The 18,068-nt window shown below is 34.3% G+C and overlaps 1 protein-coding gene across 1 annotated transcript in view; it reads right to left on the bottom strand.

The window, feature by feature from the left end:
- Positions 1–18,068, bottom strand: part of PSMD1 (proteasome 26S subunit, non-ATPase 1) — a 118,342-nt gene that overhangs the window by 86,521 nt on the left and 13,753 nt on the right. The window contains exons 2-10 of the mRNA XM_019628216.1: positions 17,756–17,799; positions 17,040–17,113; positions 16,678–16,847; positions 13,314–13,519; positions 10,948–11,091; positions 5,569–5,795; positions 1,643–1,703; positions 608–736; positions 486–492 (exon numbers count right to left, since the gene is read on the bottom strand). Coding sequence (XP_019483761.1) covers positions 486–492; positions 608–736; positions 1,643–1,703; positions 5,569–5,795; positions 10,948–11,091; positions 13,314–13,519; positions 16,678–16,847; positions 17,040–17,113; positions 17,756–17,799 — 1,062 coding nt within the window. The remainder of the gene's footprint in view (positions 1–485; positions 493–607; positions 737–1,642; positions 1,704–5,568; positions 5,796–10,947; positions 11,092–13,313; positions 13,520–16,677; positions 16,848–17,039; positions 17,114–17,755; positions 17,800–18,068) is intronic.

Raw genomic sequence — 18,068 nt, 5'->3', positions numbered from 1 at the left:
TTCAGTACTAAAATAGTATATGAATTTTAAAAAAGAATAAATGACTTTGGGAAAAAGTACTAGGTAAATGAGACAGGGAAGGGAGGAAGATTTTTCATGCTATATATCTTTTCATATTAAAACATTTTTTTGAAGCAGATGAATATATTACCTGTTCAAAAATTAAAATTAATATGAACAATTGTGATCAGTACCTCAACAAAGGCTACAATAATAAGGTAAAAAACTTTGCTCTCAAGTTTGTAGTTAAGTGGGAAAACAGACACATAAACAAACTATATTAACGTTGATTGTGCTATTTGTCCAAATACTACATGTATACATTAAAATAAAAAGTTAGCTAAAGAAAAGAAGAAAAAAAAATATCCACTAACCTTCCCAATGAGAGAGACTAGTACAAAAACAGGAGCTCAGGCAATATTAATTCCCTTTCTTTTTCAACAAATTTAAGAGTTTCTCCCATTGTTATTTTTACAAAAACTTACTTATTTCCTTGATCAAGATGAAAATGCAACCAAGTGTTCAATAAGAGATAAATGTAAGTACTTATATTCAACAAAGAAATAAATATAAGAAAAAAAGCCTTCATTATAGATGAATTTCCTACCTTTGTGTTTTTTAGAATCATGAGATCTGTGTTATTGTTTCGTATTAAAAACTGCAGATGTAACTCAATAGCCATTTCACCACTTAAAATTTTAATCATTTTCAAAGTCTGGTCCTTGGGCTCTGGGCTCTACCAAATGAACACAGAAAAAAAATTCATATATTACTGGAATCTACTAAGCCAACTTTATTTTAACAGCCCTAAACCAGTGAAACTCACAGTCTATACACACAACCACGCTCATATTTTCACAGTAGGATCTAGAAAACTCATGTATAATGTGAGAGAAAGAATTATTTATTTATTTGATGCCACTGAGAGATGATACCAACCTGATGAAAGAACGTGATTCATTCTGAACTAGATTCCAATGTAATATATTTTAATATTAAAAAAATAACAAAAACCCAAGCTGTAAAAGAATAACTAATTACTGATGATATGCAAGGAAAACTATTTTCTACAGAGCCAACTTATATTTTAGGTGAGGAACTCCCTAATTCAAACAGAAAATCAAAAGCATCTTTATTCAACACATATATATGGCCTCATGACTACCAAGCCATCAACAGAACTATGCATCCAAGTGAAGAATAGTTGAAGTATATACCTGAGCATCAGAAACCGAAAGTCCTGATGGAGGAAACATTTATGTCTAACAGAGCACTGCTCTAATACCCAACTCTTCCACACACTATGAATATTAAAAGACAACTAAAATGCCCCCCTCTATAAGTTGCCATTTATACAGAGGCCATACTTTCTTCTCTCCCTGTGACAGGTAATTCAGAGTTATTCAGGACAGAGTTCATTCTTTGGTAAAGATCTAAGGATTTCATTTCTTCTAAGTTAAGTGCTTTCTAGGATCAGTCTTTAAAGCTGTACTTTTTACAGAAAATCCATTTTTATAAAATGACTTTGGTATCAAATCTGATAATAAACCTCCATAAAAACAAGTCTGTAACACTAAAGTAATTTACAATATACGATGGGAATATGTTAAATGGCAACCTCACCATCAAAACCTCAACTTACCGCTTCTGGTGTCTTTCCTACAAGCACACTACCTGTCTTTTCTTCTGTTTCCATGGAGTCGCTAAAATTAAGAGAACCAACAGTTATTAATCTGATAAATCTTTTCTGAATAGTATGTGTGGGTGATTTGCTATCAAACTGCAGATCTGAACCATATCCAAATTAAATATTTTACAAGGAAAAAATGTTCAATTACTTCGTAAGTATTGCTTTTAAGAAACAGAAAGCATTCTAATTAAGATGGAGGCAGCCCAGTTACTGAATTTCCTCCAAATAAATTCATAAAAACACACAAAGTAACTAACTAGGTTGGCAAAATACATAAATAACAAATACAACAAAACCAGGTGACAAAGTATCCCCCAAATTCTCCGAACAGTCAGGTGGAGATACACAAACAGCTACAAGACCAATTTGAAGTGAAACAATTGGGGCCCCAACAACTCTTAAAACTAACCAGCCAACACTCCTTTCTTGGTCAAAGCACTAAACTGAGGAGAAAATGCTGAGCATAGAATTCAAATTAAGAAGGAAAAAACAAGGAAAAAAGAAGGCGCAAATAAAAGTGGGAAAGGAAACAGAGCCAGGAGCTCTCAGAACATAAGACACCAGTTTGTTTACTAGTCCACAAACACAAATAAGAGGAAGTTCTAAAGAGCAGTGAAATTAGAAAAACTATCCTAAATAAGTCTCTTCTGTAAAAATTTAGAAAAACTAATTGCAGTCAAGATAAGTCACAGAAAAGGATCAAAGTAAAATCCCGTACAATATTACAAGTAAAAAAAAACTTTCAAGAGGTAGAAGACATTAAGAAAATTATACAAGGTATAAAAGAATATTACATATCAGAATTAGAAAAACTCAGAAATGAAACAGAACTAGGGGAAAAATTAGAAATGAAAGAGGAAAAATAATCATTTCAGAAATATGATTAACTTGGAAGAAACACAAGAGCAAATAAACACAAGAAAAGGAAAAGAAAAAAATTTAAATTAAAAAGAAAAACTAAATGCTATCCCCCTAAGATCATAACAAAATAAAGATGTTCACGCTCATCATGTCTATCCAATAATATATGGGAATTCTAGCCAATGCAGAAAACAAGCAGAAAATGTATGAAAGTTATAAAGGAAGAAGTAAAATTGTTTCTAGTTACAGATGACATGATTCCTACGTAAAAATTCTATAGAAAGATCTAGAACATTTTTTTTACTAGACCTACTAAATGATTTAAGCAAGGCTGTGGGATTCAACACTAATATACAAAAATCAACTGTATTTCTATATATTAACAACAAACAACTGGAAGTTGAAATTTAAACATACCACTTATAACAGCATCAAAAAACACAATATACTCAGGAATAAATATAAAGAAATATTACCAAAATTTCTGAACTGAAATCTACAAAACAATGCTGAGAAAAACTAAAGAAAACCTAAATCAATGAAGAATAATACCATGTTTATGGATTAAAAGACCCAATATAGTTGGGGTTTCAGTTTGTTCTACATTGAAGAGATTCAACACAATCCCAATCTGAATCTCTGCCGATTTATTACAGAAATGCAAAAGACTAACAATAGCTAAAACAACCTTGGGGGGAAAAAGTCATAACTATAGGTCTTCCACTACTTAATTTCAAGACTTAACATAAGCTTTAGTAACAAAGATACTGTGGTATTGGTATAAGGAAAGACAAATAGATAATGGAAAATAGAGAAATTAACACATATACACAATAAAATGATTTTTGTCAAAGCCTCCAAAGCAATTCAACAGGGAAAGGATAGTTTTAAACCAACGGTGATGGAACAACTAGATATCCATATACGGGGGTGGGGTGGGGGGGTGTGGCAGAGATGTCTACAAGTGAACACTTTGGTCAACGTTGCTCAAGCAGTAGTTCGACGTAATCAGAAGTGTCTGGGCGCTGATGGTAACCACTTTGAGCACCTCTTGTAATTACAGAAGTCAAATGTGACTTGTATTAATCTTTTGTTATCGGTATATATTATTACAATTTTAATCATTTTTTCCTTTCTTAAAATGTATATACATTTTTTTGGCACCCTCTGTATTCAAACTTCACTCTACCTCATACCATATACAAAGAGTTCAGCTGAGCTCTACCATACGCATAAACATAAAACCTAAAACTACAGAGTTTCTAAAAGAAAGCATAGCAGAATATCTTTGCAACCATGAGGCTGACAAAGAATTTCTTAGATGGGATCCCCAAATGGAAAACTGGATGATCAAAAATAAAAACTTCTGTTTATCAAGATACCACTAATAAAATGAAAAGATAAGCCAGATAGGGAGAAAATTTCATATCTCACAAACGACTGTATTAAAATCACAACAAAACACTACTTTATACCTCTGGAATAAGTAATATTAAAAAGGCTGATAACATCTAATGTTGCAAAGATGTAGAACAATTGGAATGCTCATACATTGCAGGTGGGAGGGTAAACTGGGCAACCATGTTGGAAAACAGTTTGGCAGATTCTTACCAAGTTAAACATATGCCCTGTGATCCAGTTATTCCAATCCTAGGTATTGACCCCAGAAAAATGAAAACATCTGTCCACAAAAAGACTTATACAAGAATGTTCATAGCAGCCTGTTCTTAACAACCAATAACCAGAACAACCCAAATGTCCATCAGTATAAGAATGAATAAACAAACTGTGGTATCTTCATACAATGAAATGCTACTCAGCAATAAAAATCAGTTATTGATTCACCTAAAACCACAGATGTGTATCAGAGACATGTCGAGTGAAAAAAGCAGGAACAAAGAATACATGTCATATGATCTCATTTTCATAAAGTTCAAGAACTGGCAAAACTAATCTATGGTGAGAAATAAAAAAAGTGGTTGCCCTGGGGGCAGGGGGTTGATCTCAAAGGACACAAGGGAAGTTTCTGGGATGATAACAGAGTTGATAGTTACATAAGTGTTTACATTGCCAGAATTCCCTGAACTGAATAATTAAGATATATGCATTTTACTATATTTAAATTATTATTCAATTAATAGAAAAAGAATTAAAGAGCTGAAAAGGCTACAGAAGAAAGTGACAAATACGGAAGATGGGCAAAGAAAATATAACTTACATGAAGCAAGTGACATCAAAGAAGAAAAGTAAAGTAAGGGAAGAAAAATACCAAAAACTAAAATTCAAGAAAACCTTACTGAGACAGGAAAATTTTCAGTGTTTTTGAAGACCAGTAAGAAGGTCAGTGAGATCTGAAGGTGGTGAGTAAAGAATAAAGTAGCAAGAAATGAGGTGAGGGGTATAGAGAGGACAGATCAGGTATACAACCTTATAGGCCACTTGCAAGACTTAGAATTTTATATGAAATGTGTTTAGGTTTCAGAAGGATAACTCTCACTGCTATGTGGACAACTTTAAAAGGAAATTAAGCAGGCACAACAAAGACACTTAAGTTAAATGTTTTTAATAAGTGACCTAAATGTGTAAGAAAATATAGGAGAATAAAATTTAGTACTGTATCAGCCTAAGATATATGTATATTTAGTTCTAATAAAAGCACCAAAAGCTGAGAATGTTTCTTATTTCCAAATATCTACTCAAGTATCTAAAATCTAGCCCATCTACCCCATTTGAGATTTTTACTTTACTTGAGTAGGTAGCACACATGCTGTCAGGCAGGCCCTCCCAATCAGAAAATCCCTTCCATTTCTTTCCAGAAGAGAGGTCCATTTCTTGGTTTTCTTTAATGTGCCCAGCCCAGTGCAAAACACAGCAATATCCTTAATAAGACTTTACAATCTATGAAAGCTAATGGCAAAATTTATTCTTAAAATATGCAGACTATGAACATTCTACCTATTCCCAAAATGAAATAAAGATTGTTCAATTATTTCTGATGAAGAAAAAGATACTTATACCTGTCTTTCTCTGATCCTGGAACGGTACCCGTATTGGTGGACCCAGGCACAGAAGCAATAGGGGTGCCAACAGTTCGAAGATTCTGGATTACAGATGACAAAAACTGCTGGCTAGCACTTTCATACAAATCAAAACAAATCTGATAAGCCATCAGGAGGTTGTCTTCCTTTACCAGTTTTTCTAAGATATCACTCACAGCCTGCGGATCATCTAAGAAAATTAAGCACTGAAATGCAGATAAAGAACAATTACACATCAATTGAAAACTTTGTCTACAAGATACTTAGCGTGACAGTCATTATTTAATCACATACAAGGGAAACTGAAAACAGAAGCACAGGCAAACTGGGCAGACTAACCTTCTAGTCTAGGATTCCATTTCTGATCCTGGCATTAGATAAAAGTTTTCCTGAAAATGGCATCTGCCTTCCATAAGAAAAGCCACACGAATTATAGTCACAGCTCCTAATACTGTGTGGCAACTAGCAGTATTCAACAACTGGTTGGTGAATGAAATTTGGCTTCTTTAAATCTTACCCTTAATTTATACTGAAGTGCTCCCTAACTTATAATTTCTGCTTTACCATAAATTGTAGGAGTCATTCATTCATAGTATTGTGCTGGGCCCAGACAAGAGGCATTAAAATGACCATTTTGAAGCAGTTTTCTAACGATTCTTATTATCTGCCATGTTTTTTAACAAAATTATCCAATAATGTTAACAATTTTTCTTTTAAGAATTAAATTTAAACTTTATTGTTCCCTTCAGCAGCAAATAATTTTAAAATGAACACATAATCAGTTATTATGAATTAAGAATAGGAAATAATGGCAACAAAATAAATGCCCAATAACAGGGAAATGGCTAAGTAAGGCAAAGTACATCCACTGAATGACTACTACACAGTCAAGAGTTAGAACATGAAGAAANAAACAAACACATACATATGTATTTTCGTATCTTACTTTATCCTTCCCTGTAAGAGGACTGATCTAGCAAAATGTACTTGTCAATGAATTATAGTAAACTTTTTTTTTTTTTAACTTTAGAAAAATTGCTGTGCTCAGATGCCTGTTCACACATACCTTATGAATTACACCCAAACTGGCTGTAGCTGTAAATTTTGCCCAGTTAGTGGCTCTGGCCAACCATTCCAAGTTATCTCTGTAAGAAAGAAAATTCAGTAACATGACTGAAACAAATTCCAAGCTTTTTAGAACACTAAAGTCAAAGTATTACAAATCATTTTATTTTCTGGATCTTAAATGACTGCTGATTCTATTTTACCGCCTAAGTTGTTCTTAATATTTTGAGAATTTTTTTTAATGCATATGTAATTCCACTGAACAAAAGCAAAATTATATTAAATTTCTGAGCTTAATATATTTCATTCAAAAGTTGATACTCGAGCCAACTAATAAAGACTATTAATTTTATCTTAAAACAAGTAGGTGTATCAACAAAAAACATATAAAACAGCAAGAATAAAATTTAAACTTCAGCACTGGCAGGTAGGGGAAGCTCTCCACATTTATGGAACAATGTCAACAGAGTCTCTGTTAAAGATGATGTCTAACAAAGTGGGAATTTTCAAGCATATTTACCTAAGAAACTGGTCACTGGTAGTCCCACAATGCATAAAAGAGTTTGCTATAACGGTTGCTGTGTGACATACAGAATTCCGTACTGCATCCTACAAAAACAAATACAGATTTTTATCACTGGCAAAGTATTCATACACATGCAAGCTTGCACATGAACGCAACCAGAGGCCCTGTTTTGTGGTGAAACATGAATAAACTGAACTGGTATTTAAAATATGGATCTTGGCTATTTCTTTATAAAGATTAAATAGCTAGTTTATAAAAATAGGCAAGTCAAATAGAGCTTTATTTGTGGTCTCAATTTGAGGTCAGTAGTAGATTTAGATAGTAGATGTTTTAGTTTTTGGTTTCTGAAAAGTTTAACTTGTCGTTTCTCTTCAGCACCTTGCCCAAGGTCTCCAAGGTGTTGGTGTAACCTGAGGAGCAAAGCTGCGCCTCTTCTGGAATTGCACCTTTGGCAGTCATCAAAGTAATTTTATTTTTAATGAGATTATATTATAAATATTAGTTTCAAATAGTTGTCATAAATGCAAATTATGTAATTCTGTGTCTTTTTGCCATTTGTAAAAATTTTCTTAAAGGTTTGGGAAGCATTACTACATATGCTTCAAACATATGTTCAGTACTAAAATAGTATATGAATTTTAAAAAAGAATAAATGACTTTGGGAAAAAGTACTAGGTAAATGAGACAGGGAAGGGAGGAAGATTTTTCATGCTATATATCTTTTCATATTAAAACATTTTTTTGAAGCAGATGAATATATTACCTGTTCAAAAATTAAAATTAATATGAACAATTGTGATCAGTACCTCAACAAAGGCTACAATAATAAGGTAAAAAACTTTGCTCTCAAGTTTGTAGTTAAGTGGGAAAACAGACACATAAACAAACTATATTAACGTTGATTGTGCTATTTGTCCAAATACTACATGTATACATTAAAATAAAAAGTTAGCTAAAGAAAAGAAGAAAAAAAAATATCCACTAACCTTCCCAATGAGAGAGACTAGTACAAAAACAGGAGCTCAGGCAATATTAATTCCCTTTCTTTTTCAACAAATTTAAGAGTTTCTCCCATTGTTATTTTTACAAAAACTTACTTATTTCCTTGATCAAGATGAAAATGCAACCAAGTGTTCAATAAGAGATAAATGTAAGTACTTATATTCAACAAAGAAATAAATATAAGAAAAAAAGCCTTCATTATAGATNATATAGGTAGAAAATAAATATTACGGTTATATTAATTACTCCTAAAATTTGTTGTCTTTAGAAAGAATTGTTTACCTGTCACAGCATCATCCTGATAAAGGTTTGTTTTTAGCAAATCATACACATCCTGGCGTGCGGTCCCCATGGCAGCCAAACCAAGGCCCAGGCTGCCACCGTGTCGAACAATCTAGAAAAAAGGCATGGGATCCAATGATTTGGTACACAGTACTTAAAATCCAAACTTTTATACTAATTTCAAAATATATTTTGATAGTAAACATATACAGCAGTTGGCCTAGTGAGAATGATCACAGGATTTGATCATCAGAAGATCAGTGGTAACCTCAGCAATTTCCATTTCAAAAGAATGGTGCTTACTAATGCAAAATAGTGAGTTGAGAAGTGAATAAATGAAAAGAAAGTGGAAACCACAGCTCTGTTTTTAATAAGTTTACATGAGAAGGGGAGGGGGAAAATAACAACCAAGAGGAAGAAGCAAGTGTCAAGGAAAGTTTGTTTTTAGGATAGGTGAGACTTGAACATGCTTATGGGCCAAGGGGAAGGAGGAAGCATAGAGGGAGGCTGAAGAGGAGAAAAAGGTATCTAATAAAACATGGTTGTGAATAAAGCAGGAGAAAATGAGGTCAAGAACAAAAGTTGATCTTTACTTGAAGTGGGACACTAGTGGTCATGTCATTTTTTGAATGAACAGTATCCTTTTATTGGTGATAGCACCTCAGTCTTGCTTGGGGAATGCTCCTCTCCCATTTGTTAGTCTTGGTGCGACTGTCATTTAAGAAGCTCCCACCTTCCTCTAGTCAAAGTGTAGACCTATGACCCAAGACAGGCCAATCGGATGCTCCTTCTCTGGAATTTTAATCTTTCTTAAGTGGGATGACCCAGGGACCAAAAACATTTCAAGTTCACTCATCCTGACAATAGGGATCTAAAGAGACAATTCCATTATTCCTGTTACCTAGGCCCCAAGAGTTGCCCTGGCCCTTAACCTTTGTGAGAACTACTGGATTGTCAGAAAAGTAATGACTCTTTTTCGCTGCAAAAATGCGTCATGACTTTTCCAACAACCCAATAGTTCATCAGCTTCTCCTTTAATTACATAAGCTACTTCCAATCAGCTCCTGTTTAAGNAAGGAAATACACTAAAATGTTGACTTTAGGTGATAAAAATGTGAATATTTTTCTTCCAGCTTTTTGTTTCAAACTTGCTTTAAAAAGCATTTTAGGGCAGGCTGAGTGGTGTGTTCGTTGGGAGTTGGCTTGGGATGCTAGCTCTGAGCAGCAAGGCCCTGGTTCGGATCCCACATGAGGGCCAGTGATGCTGCGCCCTCTACAGCTAAGATGGTGAACAACAGCTCAACCTGAAGCTGGCTGCCATGAGTCACTGGCAACAGCGTAGGCTGCAATGGTGCTGGCCGCCAGCTGGCATGCGCTTTCATGAGCTGCCATACCATGGCCGGCGAGTGACTGCCTCACCCAGGAAGAGCGCAATGATGGCATTAACATGGGCCAGTGAAGTGACATCCTCCACAACGACTGAAGAACAAAAGGACAGCAACTTGTCTGTTCCCCTTCCCTGATACCCCAGCACTGCTTCCCCTCCCCCAATTCCCCAATAAAATCTTAAAAAAAAAAAAAGCACGTTTTAAAAAAAGGATGTATTAATCTAAATTTTAAAAATGTAGAGGATGAAAACATAATGAGAACACATTTAACAAACAAAATGTGTGATAAAATGCTATGCTCTAAGCAGAATACAACAATTTATACAGTATAATTATTAAAAAACAAACCTATGTGCACTTCCAGTCAATAAAAATACAAAGTAGCCACTAAAAAGAATGAGGTAGCTGGACACGTGCTAATAGTAAGTAATGGAAAAACATCTATGTTACCTTTGAGAAAAGGCTGAAGGAAAGGAAAAGATACACCTTTTATTTTATATACTTTCTGTACAGTCTGAATTTTTTTTAAATGTGCAAGCAAATTCATACATGAAAAGTGATAAAAAAAAATATACCCAAATGTTTTGGTTGTGTTTTGGTAATGAAACCAAAGAATTTTTATACTTGAAGTTCTTTGAAGAATAATGTAACATAGGTGGTGTTTTTCTCTTTTCTTCTTCTTTTATTGTCTCTTTTAACCTTCATTTCCAAAATTTCCTTAAATGCTTGGCTTATTTTCAAAATGAAAAAATTCATAGAAAGAATGCATTATAACAAAATACTTTTAGTTTTGTGGGATGCAATTTCTAATAGGTAAAAAAGAACATAAAGGGCCGGCCGAGTGGCGCGATGGTTAAGAACTGGCTTGGGATGCCAGAGGGCCCCGGTTCGGATCCCACATATGAGGGCCAAAAAAAAATTTTAAAAAAAAAAAAAAAAAAAAAAAGAACATAAACTACACACCTTATCTTCACAGGGCTGTTATGAAGGTCAACTGAGATGTATATATGAAACCATTATAGCGATGTAATGCAATAAAACGTAATATGATGTAATGTAGTGAGGCAGCAGTATAAACTAATAGAATGAAATTACCTGACAAACATTGATAAAATCAGGTTTCTCCAAGTTCATGTAGATTTTAACTAGAACTCTTAGTACTTTATTCCGAAACTGTTTATTCTGCATTAAAGACATACACAGCTTGAGGCTATAAGCTAGCATTCCTGGGACATCATTCTGAAAGAAATAATTTAAAACTACATCATTATTTGATTACTGAAATATCATGTTTATTTAGAAATCAAATTATGTAATCTATGTTTTTTAGTCATTCTAGACAGCCAAAGATTTAAACCCCTTAAACAATAAAAACTTTAAAATTTTTAACCATTTTAGATATAAAAATTAAATTATGTATTTCCCTATCTCCATGAAAAAATGAATAGTAAACAATATAGAGTGATCATCCAGGATCATCATTATATGAACATAGCATGCTGGAACAAAGTGATGCTATCAATTACTCTAAAAAGATACACATAAATAACTGTCCATAGATTGAGTGGCTATATTCGTCAGTTGTGTCTGCTGAAGTCCTTCCACCTCCAGTTCTTGCTAGTGGGCCTCCTTGTGACTCACTGCCTATACTCTCTGGTCAGAGAGTGACTTAAGTTTTGAGTGCTGTCACATCTGGCTGATGGAAATTTTGACTCCAGACTTGTATGTTATGGTTCTCCAAAGCATGCTAAGCATTTGAGATACCAACCTATTAAAGTTCTCCAACATAAACATACTGAAGCACTACAAGGATTATTTTTCAAATAGCGAGCTGTGCCCCATCAGTGTATAATGAAATCAACTTACTGGGACTAACATTTTTTTAAAAATAAAATACAATTTTAAAATATCAGAGTTACAGTGTAAGTTGTAAAAGTAGGAATGGTTTCATAAAGCTTAAGTTATGTCTATATGCTTATGTACACTGGGTTGCAAAGTAAGATACATTTCTTACTCTGCTTTATTATTTTTTTAACATTTATCACCCTTTTACCTTATATAATTATCTGCCTAGCTGCCTATTCCTCCAATGGATTGTTCCATTGGGGCAGGGACTATGATGGAGTTGTTTGCCACTGTATCTCCAAAACCTAGAACAGTGTTTGGCACTTAGTACACACTCAAAAAATATTTGTTGAATGAATGAAAACAAGTATTTTCATTCTATTCGCATGAAGACAAGGAAAGGCTATAATTACACAAAAGTGAAGCTGAGTAAAATAGGGCCATTCTATCACACTGGGTGGTTCATTCATTTACACTTTAAACAAATCTCACCACTGCTACTAAACACTGCCTTAGGCTTTGGGGACATAGTGGTGAACCAGGCACAAAGTACCTGTTTTTATGGAGGCTATAATCTGGTGGGAAAGACAGATGTTAACTACCTAATAATACAATTAATTAATTACTATAGCGGTAACACTATGGGAAAAAAAAACAACAACAGGGCTCCAAGAGATTAACAAAAGAATTGGCACTACTTCATCCTTTCTTATGGCAGAACAGTATTCCATTGAGTATGTATATACCACATCTTCTTTATCTGATTATCTATCGAAGGACTCTTTGGTTGTTTCCATGTTTTAGACACCATAAATAAAGCTGCAATGAACATTGGAGTACATATATCTTTTATGGATAAAAATTTTCAGATTTTTGGGGTATATACCCAGGAGAGGAATTACTAGGTCATATGGTAATTCTATTCTTAAATAAATTTAATTGAAAAAAAAAATTGGACCTAGTCTTTGCAGTAAGGGTTGAGGAAGGTATGGGTGGCGGGGACTGAAGGAAGGATCTGTAAACATGTAACAGTTGAGCTGAACTCTAAATCTTAAACAGGAATAAAGCAGGGAAAGGAAAAACGGAAAGTATTTTTGGCAAGGGGAACAAGGCAGGGTACATCTAGCAGCTGAGAGGAGTCAAAAGGGCTGAAGTGCAGAGAACTAACTCATGGAGAAAGACAGGTGGTGAGGCAGCAAAGTGGGCATGCAGATCAATGCCCACTAAACTCAGTCTTGCACCTTTCTGACCACCTTGGTTGGCAACTTACAACTGTCATAATTATTGCAAAACACCCCCAAGCCAGGAATCTAGGTTGTAGTTTTAGCCATAATAAGTACATTAATATAGTTTATCAATACAATCTTCTTTAAAAAAGGCAGGGTAATTACTACAACTTCCCCAAGCAAAACCTCAAAAAACTAAATGCAGTAAAATAAAAGCAGATATTCGATGAAGGTTCATATATAAATTACAAAAATAAAACATTAGGCAAAAGAGTGCCTTACTATTTCTAAACTAGATTTTCTTTTCACTACCAATGATTCTCAATTCTGATCATTTGCTTTGCTGATTCTCCATCAATAACAATCTCTAATACCACATCATCTACATACCGACTCCAGTACAGTCTTTTCAAAGATGTCCAGTCTTCGTGTCTCCAGAGCAATGCCGACAGCCTGCTTATACTTGTGATCATCTAGACATCGCTGGAACATTTTATTCACAATGCCTTCCAGTCTCTGGTCAATTGGCTTTTTTTCTCCTTCAGGCAAATCTGCATTTTCTACACATTGTTTGGTGTAGTGATCAATGCATTTTGCTATGGAGAAAATAAAATAATAACTCTGATTACCTTGTAAATTAGGCTGAACTACTTGAAATGACAATGCCTACACTTACAGTCATGAAAATTTCAAATTTGTTAAATGCTAGAAGTTAAACATTCAAATTAATAGTTCCGTTCATAACAATTACATTGGAAGGCTACACACTAATTCCAATAAAGCTGATATTATTAAAAACATTTCTATCTTATTACTTTATTTTGATCAAAATTATATTATTCAATGTGACTAAGCTGCTTATTCAATAGTCGGCTACAAATAGCTACTGTTTCACTTTCAAAAAACAAGCACTTGCCATTATTGAGGCTATTAAAAAAGACCTATTGTAGCAATTATCACAGGGCAATAAAAATTATACTCTCCACATTAGTGAAACTATTAGCTCCTTGACAGAAAGGACTGTGTCTAAGTCATTTCTGTAGAATAATGGTGAGATGACCTGAAATGTGCCCTGGGTTCTAAAGGTAATTCCAAAGATTTCCAAAAACCTTTCCAGCAACTGTAGTACATCAACTGAAATAGTCATTGTCTCAATGGGAAGTGGGTGGAAGCTATTCACAGCCCACCCCACCCCCTACCCCCAATCTGAAAATTCATGCAATGGTGTATGTGTACAATTTGGCTTTCTCAGTGAATGGGGAGGATGGGGCAACATACTAAAGGGCACCAATAGTGCACTGGATATGCAATAGTTAAGTCTGTTTACAACTTACACTACTTTGGAATCACACCTTTAACGTTTTAGGAAAAACCAAAAAAGGGAATTTCCCTAAGCCTTCTTCACTTTCCTAAGGAAGAAAAATAACCACCAAAGTTGAATGACATATACAATAGTTATCCTCTCTATAATTCACTGGCTTGTCCCTCTCCCCTTGAAAGAAAGGCTGCAAGAACAGTTGCAAACTATAGCCCCAGGAAACGGAAATGATTTGAACCACCATAAAGAATTGCTAGCTCACTAGGTGGTCATGTTAAACGGGTCCATATTTTGGGGGAAGCAGATGACTTTTATCAACTGGAATGTACCACACTCTGGGTCCATTCAGGCAGCTACACAGTAGACCTTAAACAATTCTGGTTGCAGAAAATTCTCACCAGGCCCGCATATAAGCTTTTTGAACTGAACCAAATGTAGTTACGTGAGAAAACATTACCCTTACCCCATTAGAGGGCCCTCAGAATTACAGAATTTAGGGAGTTTTTCTTAAATTATAACTAAGAAGGAAAAATGTACCTTAGTTGTAAATTTGTGTGCTCACTTAGCAGATTTATGTCATAACTGTATATTAGCCTCATTCCCAGTAGAAGTCTTATCTTAACTGGGAGAAGATTTACTAGTCTTGAATTTTCTGGATGTACTGTTTATGATATTAAGATACTAAGAAGCCTATACCAAATTTTATTTTGTATATCCTCTCACAAATTCACTGATGTGAGAGAAAAAAATTCCATTTTAACAGTCCCTATAAAACTAGAAGGGTGAGCCCCACTTCCACATAAAGAAAAACAAACTGAACTAGCTTGTTGATCAACAATCACTTTCTACAAGCTAAGATGATAAATAGTTTAGAGACAGGGAAAGCATTTACTACTTCATAGCCCTTTATAGATCACCAGCCCTGTTTAAAAGCATAATTTGTAAAATAATAGCATTGCAAACACTTGCAGATCACTTCTGGAAAGAATTATCAACAATCATAAAAAAAAAAAAATCCTGGGCCGGCCAAGTGGCTCAGTTGGTTAAGAGCTCGCTCATGGGTTTGAGCTCTCAGCAACAGCAGTTCGAGTCCAGCCCGAGCTGAGCAGCCAATAGGTAGCAGGATGGCTCAGCTAAAAAAAAAAAAAAAAATCCTTCAAAATAAGAGAAAAGAAAGTGTATTTAACTCCCCATTCCTAACTTAATGTAGAGAAATGTTCTGGTTTCAAAAGATATGGTCTATTATTTAAAACCATGTGTTCTTTCTATAGGATTCTCAGATGAAAGAAACTCCAGTTCAATAAGCCCCCCAAAACAGTAAAGTTACTTGCAACCTTTTCACACCATCGCGGCAAAAATGTGAACACAGAATTCTACTTAGAACTTCAGGGACATTTGAAAGTACCCCTTTGGACTACCTTGTGCCGCATTTCTCAATTTCTGAAAGAAAATACTAACTTTTTCCTTTAAACGTTCAGGTGAATAATGTAGCTCTCCTCTTAATGATAAGTTAAAAAAATATCCATACTGTATACTCCTAACAGAGAACACATACCCTTAGGCTCTCTAACTACGATCTAAAGCTTGATTTCATAAAGATATATCTGAAGGGTATGCAGTCCTTTCTTTCATCTACTATCAGAAGCTTTCGAACACTTTTTAAAGCTACAAAATCTTGGAACAAAATCTTACATAGTTGGTTCAACTTATAAAATGGTGAACTAGAAGCCCTGCCTGTGTGCTACTAACTCACTTCAAAAATAAATGAGAAAACAATGGTTACTAGTAGAAACAGCATGGATTCTGAAGTGAGTACGCCTGGGTTTTAAATTCTGACCCTCCTACTTAACAGCCATATGTGTTTACAATCCTGAAATCCAAGTTTTCTCATTGGTAAAACAGGGCTAGCTCCTTCTTCACAAAGCAGCTCTGGAATAAACCGTAGTATGAAGCATGACTGGCACAGTGCCTACCACAATTAAGATACTCAATAATGGTTTTCTGTATTAGAAACAACTCTATAAATTGCTATCATTTAATTTCTGTTACTCATAATAATCAAATTTAATTTTTTCACATAACTGTGCTCAATGGGCTAGAGATAAACATCATCACTGAGATAACTACCTTTGTGTTGATCAAGTTAGCTGTTTCTGAAAAATTTCTTAGATTCGTTCTTAAAATGTTTTGTGAGGTACCTTTATCATTGCTGTTATTAATGTTACTGCTCATTATGACAAAAAATAATAAAGCACAGAATTGGAAATTAAATCTAAAAACTCAGCCTACATAAAATTATTGTAGAAAGATTATGAACTTCCAATTAAACTGAAACTTAGCAACATCAAAAAGTAATTCAGGGAAAAAAAGTGCTATTTGCACTAGAGCAAGAAAGAGGCTGACAAGATAAAGCTTTAGCAGATGGAAAATAATTACCTATAATAGTCTCCACATATTCAGAGTTATCATTGACATTGAAGAGGTCACCTGCTCCAAGTGCATAATTCAGAGACTCCTCAAAAGCCCCCAGGTGATAAAATACTTTAGATGCCACTAAGGCTGCAAACTGCCGACTCCGGAAACCTTCATCTTCATACAAAACTTCTCTGAAAGAATAGGAAGTATAGGCCTAGTTCAAACTGTGGTCTGGTGTTCCTGAAAAACCCCAAATCTAAATATTCAAGCCACAATTTAGTAGCAGCAAATTTCTAAATGAATTTATAAACTATAAGACCCACATCCACAAATAAAGTTGATCTATCTTATTCCAATTTGTAGAAATAAAGTTAATTTCTTACATTTTGTCTACAGACTCAGAAATTTCTGCCCAGAAGTCATTGACAACTGCATTCAATTTGTGTAGTGCAAATTCCTGTAGAAGATAAAACCAAAATTCAATTTTGAGACAGATGCACCATTACACTTCCTTTAAAAAAAGTTCCAACAAACCAATGGCCAAATTTTGTGATATTTACTAAAACTTTTAATCTATCTATGACAAATATAAAAATTTACCAACTGCCTTATATTTTCTCTTGGGTTTACACATTAACTTTCTGTTTTCAATCATCAAATATCAGACTAGCCATATAATATCATTCCTTATCATAATAATCATTTTTCTTCTTTGAATATACAAGGTTGACATCTAGTTGCTAGTTTGAATAAAATTCAGGTGTCTATAGCCACTTGAATAAATTAAAAATTTTTGTCAAATGAAAATAGTTTTAAAATATGTGACACAGAAGAAATAATTTTTTGTGCTGCTGATAAAGAAACTGAGGGTGGGGAGTGTTCAGGTGCCATATTGAGGTTTATATGCCTTAGCTTTGTTAAACTCCAGGGGAAACCAACTGCTGTTGTCAAAATACTGTCCTCTGGGGCTAGATTTCAATGACTGGGTATAGGCTGAGTATGATGTCTGTTTTAAATGATGGAAGATATACAGATATCACTAAATTCAAAGAACTTCACAGTATTTATGCTAAGCCATTAATTTTTCTTCAACTCATACCTTGAGCTGTGGTTCTTCTTCATCCAGAAGAGAAATAATTCCAGCTATAAGACAAAAAGTGTATCATGATTATGAAACATATACTAAGATAGAAACAAATATTTTCTGAAGGATTACTTCACTAGAGGAATGATTATTTTTCTTTACAACTATAAAGGTTTATATTTCAAAGTTTAAGAATTAACTATGCTCCAGTCAGAATGGCTATCATCAATAAATCAACAAACAACAAGTGCTGGCAAGGCTGTGGAGAAAAGGGAACCCTGGTGCACTGTTGGTGGGACTGCAGATTGGTGCAGCCACTATGGAAATC

Source organism: Hipposideros armiger, unplaced genomic scaffold (genome assembly GCF_001890085.2).
Source record: "Hipposideros armiger isolate ML-2016 unplaced genomic scaffold, ASM189008v1 scaffold_17, whole genome shotgun sequence".
Lineage (NCBI taxonomy): Eukaryota > Metazoa > Chordata > Mammalia > Chiroptera > Hipposideridae > Hipposideros > Hipposideros armiger.
This window is presented reverse-complemented; position numbering and strand designations above follow the sequence as displayed.